This window comes from Canis lupus, chromosome 1 (genome assembly GCF_011100685.1).
Source record: "Canis lupus familiaris isolate Mischka breed German Shepherd chromosome 1, alternate assembly UU_Cfam_GSD_1.0, whole genome shotgun sequence".
Lineage (NCBI taxonomy): Eukaryota > Metazoa > Chordata > Mammalia > Carnivora > Canidae > Canis > Canis lupus.
In genome coordinates this window covers 22984307-22994300 of record NC_049222.1, presented here as the reverse complement: position 1 = coordinate 22994300, position 9994 = coordinate 22984307, and the positions used below count along the sequence as shown (strand labels likewise).

The window sequence follows — 9994 nt, the reverse complement described above, 5'->3', positions numbered from 1 at the left end:
CTCGGGCTCGGCGGCCCCGCGGCCAGTGAGCCACCCGCCTCTCGGCGCTCGGGCCCGGGCTCTCGGGGGCGCCCGGGCCGGTCCTTCCCCGGAAACTTCGCGGCGGACCGGGCGGCCTCGCCCCCGCGCACACCCCCGGACCCGCAGCCCCGCGCCGGCTCCCCAGGGACTTTCCGAGGCTGCACCGAGCTCGGCGCCTCGGCACCGGATGCAACTTTTGGCTGCGCGCTCCGGCTGCTGAGCCTGCGGGCGGACGCGCGAGGAGGCAGAGGAGGCGCAGGGGCGGTGGAGGAGGAGGAGGAGGAGGAGGAGGAGGAGGAGGAGGAGGAGGAGGCGGCGGCGGCCGAGGGGCTCGGCGCGAGTGTGCATGTGTGCGCGCGGGGCCGGGTGCATGAGTGTGAGCGCCGCCGCGGCCCCGGACCTCGGCCCCGAAGCTGTGGCTGAAGCATGGAGACGAGCGCCGGCCGCGTCCGGGCCCCCGGGCTGGCTTTTGTGCTCCTCGCCGCGACCCTGCTCAGCGCGCCCCCGCGAGCCGCCGGTAAGGGTCCTTCCTTTCTTCTCCCCGCGCCCGGCCCCGCGCCCGCGGCTGCTGAGCGGCCGGAGGACTCGGCGTCCCCGGGGCCGGGCGCGGGGCGCGGGGCGCGGGGCGCGGAGTTGGTGCGCGGCGCTGCGGGCGGGCGGCGGGGCTGCGGCTGCGGCTGCGGGGACCCGGCTGCGCCCCGGAGCCCGGAGCCACGGAGGGGAGCGGCGGCCGGGGGAGCGGGCGGGGGGGCGGCGTCGGGGCGCTCCGGGGAAGCCCGGGGCGGGGGCGGCCGGTGGTCCGCGGGCTCCGGCGCGCGTGCGGCTGCTGTCTGCGCCCGGCGGCGGGGCCGGGGGGCCGGGGCTCGGGGGCCGGGGGCCGGGGCCGGGGGCAGGCGGGTCCTGTGCCGGGGTCTGGTCGCCGCGGCGCCGGGCACCGAGCGGAGCGCCCCCGCGTCCCCGGGATACTTGCAAACTCCGGGGGCCCTGACGCTCGGCGGCGCAGCTGCTGGACACACGCGCCGGCCCCGGGGCGCGATCCGGGTCTCCCGGCCGGGAGGGGCAGCGCAGGGGTCAGGGCGCCACCCCCGGGGCGCGGGGCGCGGGGCGCGGGGCGCGGGGAGAGCGGCGAGGCCCCGCGCGTCCCCCCGGAGAGCGCCTGGGGCCGGGCGCGGGCTCGGGGGCCGTGGGTGCACCGCGCGGACCGCGCCGGCCCGGGCTGCGGACCGCGGACCCCGACCCCCGGCCCCGACCCCCGAAGCCGCCGAAGAAGCGCCTCTCGGGGCGCGGGGCTCGGGCAGCGCGGGGCCCCCAGTCCGGGCTCCACGCCGACGGGACTCTCGGCCTCCTGTGGCCGGCGGAGCGGCAGAGCCCGACAGGGAGGGCTGCGTGTGCGCGTGTGTCAGTGCATGTGCGTGTGTGCATGTGTGTGTCCATGTGCGCGTGTGTGCGCGTGTGTGCGCGTGTGTGCGCCCGCCTGTGGTGTGGCCGGACCCGGCGCGCCAGCGGGAGCCGCGAGTGTGTGGACGCGCCTCCAGCCGCATCTGCGCGACAGGCAGCCCGGCCCCCTCCCCCTCCCTCCCCCTCTCTCCCTCTCTCCCCCTCCCTCCCTCTCCAGGTCCCTCCCTGTCCCTCTCCCCCCTCGCCCTCCCTCCCTCTCCCCCTCTCCCCCTCTCTCCCCCCCTCCAGGTCCCTCCCTGTCCCTCCCCCCTCCTCCTCCCTCCCTCCCTCCCTCCCTCCCTCCCTCCCTCCCTGTCTCTCTCTCCCTCCCTCTCCCCCTCCTCTCCTCCTCTCCCCCTCTCTCCTTCCCTCTCCCCCCTCCCTCCCTGCCCCTCTCCCCTCCCTGTCCCTCTCCCCCTCCCTCCTCCTCCCCCTGAAGGTGCGCAGGGCCCCGCGCACCCTGAGGCTCCCTCCAGGCGGGGACCCAGAGGCGGGGCAGGGGCGCGGCGCCCGGGGAGGGAGACGCGGGTCCTTGGGGAGCAACTGGACGGCGCGGGTCGTGGGGACGCCCAAGTGCCGCGGAGCCGTAGCGGGGTGACCGCGGCCTGGGGCGGCTGCGGGGTGCTGAGCTCCAAGTTCCATTTACCCAAGTTTCCGCACTCGCAGGGCGGGGCCGCCGCGCTGTCCCGGCTTCACTTTGGCTTCGTCTTGGGGAGCCAGCGGCCTTGGCAGGGGCGCCCTGGGCGGCTGCGGGGGACCCCCCTTTCCCCGGGGCTGCTCCGGGGCTGGGCGCTGACTCAGGCCCCCCCGCTTCCCTGCCTGGTGGCTTCTCGGGTGGGGTCACCCCCGGGCGCCACCTGCCTGGCCGGCCCGTCCCCGCGCAGCACCTCGGGCACTGCGGCCCTAGCCTGGGCCCTAGCACGGGCGCCGGGTGCCTCCCGCCTCCCGGGCCAAGCCCCACCCTGCTGCACGGTTGATGAGGCCTGTGACCCACAAGAGGGCACCTAGGGGCGAGCACTAGGTGCTGGAGGACGGTGGTGGCCTTCAGGTGGCCTTAGGTGGATTCCAGGGGAGCCGCAAGCTCCAAGTAGAGTGTGGGGATCTCGGGGGAGAGGAAACTTCTGGATGCTGGCCGTTACCGAGTGCGGGTTAGTTTAAGGTGTGCCTGTCTGGGTCACATTCTCTGGACCAAAAAACCCATATGGGGGTTTGTGTGGTTTGGACTTAGTCCGATGAGGCCTCGCTGCCCCCAGCCCCACCCCTCCTCACCCCTGAGCCCCAGCAGAGCAGATGCCCCCCTGGGACTTCCATTGCGGGGAGCAGGGTGGCCCGGTGTCCAGTCCCCTGGGGCTGGGCCAGCACCCCTCACCCGCGACCTGTCACAGCAGCAGCAGTTCCCCTGCGACCTAGGAAGCCCGTGGACCGGCCACCACGTGTGTTCTGGGTGAGTGTTGGGCCCAGGGCACGTGCTTTACAGCTCCTGCAAGCTGGGCTGCCTTGAGCTGCTGATGGGCACCTTTTGGGGGGGCGGGGGGTCTAGAACTCAGTGCGCAGCACTTGCATTTATTCTCTGGCAAGTTAACCTCCAGCAAACTTCCCTGTTGTTTTCATTGAAGATGAGAGCTTTAATCTTCCCTAAATTCCTCAGTGAAGCTCTGCTGAAAGCCTCTCCTGGCGTAGAGGGTATTTGGGGGCCTGTAGACTGGTTTTCTCAGAAATGGGAACCTTGACAAGAGATTTGGGGAGGCGACTCTGGGCAGGAGGGGGATTTTTGTACTTGTTTCTGGAGAGGGAGGGGATGGCGATGCGTCTTCCAGAGGGATCCCAGCACTCTATCCGCAAAAGCATCTTTTATAGGAGGAAGTATTCTTTTCCTCTCTGGCTTGCGTGTCTTCTTCGGTTCATCCAATAATCTGAGTCTTCAAACACGGGTGATTTGCTCCTGGAGTGTTTTCTGCTGCGCATGGTGGGGTCACCTAGTACCATCTCCCTCCTTTAGAGAGCAGCCCTGATTTAATTCTTGACTTTTCGGTCAGACCACTCTTTATCTTTAGATGGTGCCACATGTCTACAGGCAGCACCGACGTCCGAATAGAATGTCTTCCCATGGAAGACGGGGCCCTACGGTTACATTTTGTAGCAGATATTTGTTGGAGAATTTGCCACCCTAAACTGCGCGTGCAAAAACCTTCCTCCACATGCTTCCTCCAGCCAGAGCAACTCTATTGGGAAACATTAGAGTTCTTTCTGGTTCTCTCTTAATTTAAAACATGATCATGCACGCACAGAGCAGAGGGGATTGCCACCTTTCCAAATGTGTGACACTCGGCTGAATTAAAACAGTGCCGATCACCTAAGGACACTTCTGGAAACTATTGGGACTTCACTAGCCAGTGAGCCTTTCTTGCCTGGTTCTGGGTCTTCCCGCTTTCTGCAGCCAAAGCCCATATGGCTCTCAAGAACTGGCATCAAGTTAGGGACGCATTGTCCTGTTTTGGTGTTTGTTACACGGCTCCCAGCTCAAAGGATGCCTTTGTGACGGATTGATCCACCTCAGGCGTTAATCTCTCAGATTAGCTGTGAACGTAAGTTCCAGGAAATCTTGGTGAGCCTCTATGGAAGAAGAAGAATGACATAAGCCCACGGAGGATTACTTGATTAGTTGGCCAAAGATAAAAAGTCACTTGGTTCTGGAAACATAATGTGATCCCTAAAATGCCAGGAATAGATACTGGGAGCATTTACAATACCTAAAATGTAAGTGTGGAGTTTTCTTTTATTTATTTATTTATTTATTTATTTATTTATTTATTTATTTATTTATTTATTTTTGTTTTAATTCTCCCTGTTTTTTCATTACGATGCTCCAGAGGAGGATTGAAGAGTTTCATGAATTGTCACAGCACTTACACCTTAATGAGTCATAGCCTGGGACCTCACTCGCTCTTGATTGAAAGGCACTGACTGATGATATAGTAATAGGGACGCACGCCCAGCGCATTGCTCTGCAGCCTGCCCGCGGCCTGCCCGCGCTCTCCGGCCTGTCTCTCAGGGGGCGGCTCTCGCCTTTAAACTATGTGGCATCAGTACTACTACCTCTCTTGATACAACCCCGGAGGGGCTTTGTTACCATGAATCCAGACCCCGGATCCAAAGGGACCGTGCTTAAAAACGCTGTATTATACTTTGCAGGGTCATGGGGATTTGCCTTAAAGATGGATTTTTGAATTTTCGTGCGTGTTTCTTTCAGTAGAGAGTTAAATTGAGCTCTGAAGATGGCTAAGTAGTGCTCTTAGCATAGGAGGCTCTGACTAGTGGCCTCTCAGCCAGTGTTAATGAGGTTCTAGAGCTCATCAGCTCTAAGAAAATGTAGGAGTTAATTTAATTTTCTTCAAAGTTGCTACTTAACAGAGGTCAAAGCAGCTCTTAGTAGTAGTATAATATCCGTAGCAGGGCAGTGACCCATATTTTTCTTCAAAACAAGACCTGGAGTAAAGCGGATGTTCGACTCGTCGATAAGACAGGATGAACAATCCAGATTATTTTCCCTGTAGACCAATTAAAAGAAATGTGCAAGATAAAATTGCATGTTACATATGCCAAGTAGGTAATAGCAAAAAAAAAAATAAATAAAATAAAATAAAATGCAAATTCTTATACACCTTTATAATTGCAGCACTCAGGTAAATTGCAGTGCAATTTAGAGCCACACTTTTGCTTCCTCCCACGGTGGGGTTATTGATTCCTTATCCTCTGTGTCTCTGGTTTAGCTCTGTACTAACGCGTGGAAATACAGGTTGGCTGATTGATGATCAAAATTACTATAGTGCCCTCAAGTTCTTTGACAAATTTTAGCCTGCGGTTAGCAGAACCGGGCCCCTTTCACTGGACTGTTTAGCAAATATGCTTCCCTTGGTGGCTTAGATACGCCTGGACTCTGGCAGGTATGGTTTAGAAATACGTAATGTGTACAGTCGAGTATCCCCCCCGCCCCTCTATTGATGGTAGTTTGCCAATGGTGATGCTAGTGCCTGTTGCTTTTTATAAATAGGTCCAAACAACCGTATTATTCACAGCTTTCATTTCTTGGGGGGAAAGTTCAACCAGAAAACACACAAATCATTCCATATTTATTGATCACATTTTTAAAGTCTATTATTATAACCTGACTTGGGTAGGACAGTTTCTCTTCTCTGCTAAATTCCCTGAGCCCAGTGCCCATAACTCACATCTTATTTTCAGGATATCCCTCAGCGTAATTTCACACGTCCAAATTCTGTGACTTCGTGCTTACTCGGTCATCCCCGTTTCCAGGGAGGAAGCTTCTGCATGTTGCTTGTGGTCATCATGATGGGACTTAACAGGTGTATGTGTTTCGGTTTGGGGATTTTGCCCTTGTCCTTTGCGCATCCTTTAAAGATTGGTTCTTGCTAGAAGGCTACTCTTGAGAGTATCCGGGACAAAAATGTTCCACTGAATTAATCTTTATGATGCGGTGTAATGAAAATACCAACTCATTAGTACATTTTGACCTAACAGGGCTTATAATGCCAGCATGATTCTAGTGTCAAAGATAGTCTTAAATATGCTTTTACATTTCTATAATGTAAAATAATAGCATTTCTATTTCTATAAGAGAACAAAAGAGTTAAATAGTTAATATAAACGTTATTTACCCGTGGCTGTTTTCTCAGTAATGGACGTTGCTGCTTAAATGGCAACATTTTTTAGATTTACTTATTTTTCCATAGTCTTTAAATCTGTTTCCTCACTTGGCCGTCTTTTAAGGATGTAGGATATAATATAATCTTTCTTTAATAGATCCAAGGCATCACTGTGACATAGTTAGTATATTATCTGATATTACAGCAGTGATTTCTGAAGATATTACACCATGCAGGGCTGTTTATTTTCCCATCAAGTGGCCATGGGTTGCTGCTTTTGTCTTCATACTTTTATTAACTGATTTATAAAATGCATTTTATCTATTTGCATGTGTCCCGCTGGAACTTCTTTCTGTTGTAAGACTTCTTCAAAGTTAGTTCTCTATTTTTCTACTCTTGATTTTCTCAGAGATAGGGAACTGAGTTGTTTGTTGGTTTGTTTTTGCAGTTCTGTCTAAATAAAAGAGATTCTAAATCGGGACCTGAGTCCTTCATTAGAGGAAAAAAGCTAATTGGTTTAAACTAACGGGTTTGTAAACACTTCTGAAATCCAGTATTACTTTGGTTGCCATTTTTCTTTGTGCGACATGTATTCCCTTGTTAAATGAGGGTGTAGACTACTTACTTTTAATTATGTTACTAGTTTCAACATTACATGATTTTTTATGAACTACCCTGTACATACAATGCTACCTATAATTAATATGTTGATGATCATGATAACAATAACTATAATGAAACAAATAACCCATCGTACCCATCAGCAATTTTCTTAATTTTATGTTCATTAGTCTTGCCTTCTTTATAGTTTTGCTGCATATATATATGCATCTTCAGCATATTATTTTGCTTTCCTTGTACTTGACCATTATGAAATAAATGTAATGTATGTGGTCTCCTCTGATTTGCATTTTGGCTAAATGTTAAATATTTGAGATTCATATGAGGATTGAGGATGTATATTGCTGTATTTCAATCGCTTTCTTTACTTTATAATATTAATTAATGATGATATTAATGATATTAATAATCATGATGTTAATTAATCACACTTTAATCTATCATTGATGGACTTTTGAGAAATATTTTGTTATTGCCAGTAATGCTGTTGTGAGCATTCTTGTACATGTTCCCCAAAACAAATTTGCTATCATGTCTAGGGTACATAAATAGGAGTGGAATTGCTAAGGCACAGAAAGGGCATCTTTACTCTGTGGAGTCCGTGACAAATTTCATCTATTGAAACACCCACCAGGATCATAGGAAAGCCTTTTTTGCCCCATGTCTCCACCAGTATTTGGTATTGTCATATGTTTAATTTGCCCTCATCTGGTGGATGTGAATTAGCATCTCACTGTGCTTTTAATTTGCATTTCCCTGATTGCTAATAAGGTGAACGTTTTTTCCCCATTAATTTAGTGGCCATCTATGGTCTGAGCCAGATAATTCTTTGATTCTGTTTCTCCAACTGAACAACCATTAGCTTTGGAGGCATCAATATTATCAGTAGTTATTCTGCTTTTCCTGCTAAGCAACTAGGCTTAGATGTTATCTGTAATCTTGACTTTTGGGAGGTTATTGCCTGATACTATATCGTGCTTATTTTAGCACAGATTTTCCTTAAATATCTTCCAAATGGAAAACAGATCCTTAACCACTTGAAATAATTGGTCATCTAGAGCAACTTTTGCCTTGTCAGTGTCCTGACTTCCCCTGTTTGTTTGGTCTTTGCTGCATATCGCTTATAAGGAAGCAGGATGCTGGGATGCCAGGTTTAATTTGATGAATAATCCTCTGAATATGGTGAAACCTAAGGACAACTGAATCACATGGTTACAAGGGGAGAGAGGAGTCTGAGTTAAAATGGTAGCCTGACCATCTGAACTTGGGTATGTTTGCAGCATGATAAAATACTAAGCCCAGGATCACAGAGTCACATATATGACTCTGGGTTTAAGACAGCTCTCATGCTTGCACACCTCCCAGTTTTTGTGTTCATAATTGTTTCACCAATTCCCACGGGACAGGCTAATGAAAGGCCCTGGATGAAATGAAGCAATAGATATGCCAGCAGTGGCTTCGCTGGTGTGTTGCCCTTGCCTCTGTGTTGACTCATTAGAGATGTGAACCAAGGCAGAGACATCTGAGCAAACCCTCTGGACCCAGAGTTCTACATCCATTGTTGCCACATCTTTTCTCAGCCTTGTGGGATCTCAGGAGAATATAAATGAGAAAATCTGCAATTTCCCTTTCATGTCTAATGTCTGGGCGAGGCTGTTCCCTGCAGGACAATTTCTAGTTATTTTTTCTCTCCAGTTTGAGACATCTCCAGGGATGGTTTGTTCAGTGTTTCCCTTGGGAAACTTCTCAGCAGCATATCAGTTCTTAATGTTAAAAATTTATTTTGTACTTCATCCTAGATAGTCCTGTTCTAAATGTGATTCCCATTGCTCCTGTCACCCAGCTCCCTATTTTCTATTTTCCCTTTTCAGTGGCAGTCAGCCTCTTCTATGAGGAAGCATGTTAGGTCATTCTAGCCTCAAATCATTCTTGTTTTCCCTCCTTAGTCTTTACTTGACCAGACTACAAATATTTAATTTCTTTAGTCTTTCTTCACACCCCCTCCAGAAGCTTAATCATGTTTATTTTTCTTACCTGGACTCCCTCTGGTTTTTTTTATGTCTTTCTGGTAATCAAGAGCCCCCAGATTAATGTTCTCTTCTAAGTAGGCTCTCCCAAGGCATATATTGGAACCAACAGATTTAGCATAGTCTTTAACTTACTGGATAGTCATCATTCATGGGTACATACTTGTCTCCCTTCAAATCTGTGTTCTCATCTTTTAGAGAGGACTATCAGTGCTTAATACAATCATTGAGGTGTCATAACGCTCAAATAAGATCAAGAAGTTGATTCAAGATAATAGTTACTGAGCATTTGCTATGGGTTACAGTGAATTAAATGAAAGTCTTAACTGTGTTTCTGCCCTCCAAGGGTTTGTCATCAAATGTAGGTGATGGGCCTGGACAGAGCCAAACAGCATACAATGCAGAATGAAGTACTCATTAAAAAAAGAAGCACAAAGTGAGGCCGACTCTGAAAAAATGTCAACTACAGTGTTTATGCATTATAACATTAATATATTAATATTAGCCAGATGGGATGGGAGAGCCATCCCCAAGGATGCATTCATCCTTGTATTTTTAGATTGATTGGCCAAAAGAGAAGGAAAATTAAAAGGAGGGCAGGTAAAAAGTTGTCAATCAGACTCATACCAGGCCATAGGTATGCTACGAATGAAGATATTGGAGGTATTCCTAGTAGATATCAGACAGCCTGTTGATAGAAATACATCCATGACCCACTAGACTTCCATGACCCACTCTTATTTATTGAGTGTGTGCCAGGCACTGTGCTAAGGCTTATGGAATTTTGAGCCTTGAATGAAAATGCTAATCAAATACATATATTAACCCATCATTTCAAATGAGATAAGGCTTTGAAAACAAAACAAAACAAAGTATTGTGGGAGAGTGACTGAGATTGTATGCTAAAGAAGTCTTCCCTGAGAAAATTTTGGGTTGACATTCGAAGAATGAGTTAACTTAAAGAGGGAATGTTTGAGAAGGGCAGGGAAGAGAAGGCTAGGTAAGAAAAATGAATGCAAAGACCCTGTGGTGGGAGGAGGCATAGTGAACCTAAGGAAGATCAGTGTATCCAGGGCCAGGAAAACTGAACATTATAATGGCTTAGCTGAGGCTGGAGAATACTTTTGGATCCTCTTTCTCGTATGTGATATATTGGTTGAATGGATTGAAATGAGTTCATGACAAAAACCTTCTTCTAATCTCAGCATGATCATTTAAAAATTT

General features: G+C 50.5%; 1 protein-coding gene across 3 annotated transcripts in view; it reads left to right on the top strand.

The window, feature by feature from the left end:
- The first annotated feature begins 403 nt into the window (after positions 1-403).
- The window catches only part of DCC (DCC netrin 1 receptor), a 1087181-nt gene continuing 1077590 nt past the window's right edge, over positions 404-9994 (top strand). For all 3 annotated transcript variants that reach the window (XM_038525972.1, XM_038525971.1, XM_038525970.1), the window contains exon 1: positions 404-538. In XM_038525972.1, the coding sequence (XP_038381900.1) occupies positions 448-538 (91 nt within the window). In that variant the 5' untranslated portion in view covers positions 404-447. The remainder of the gene's footprint in view (positions 539-9994) is intronic.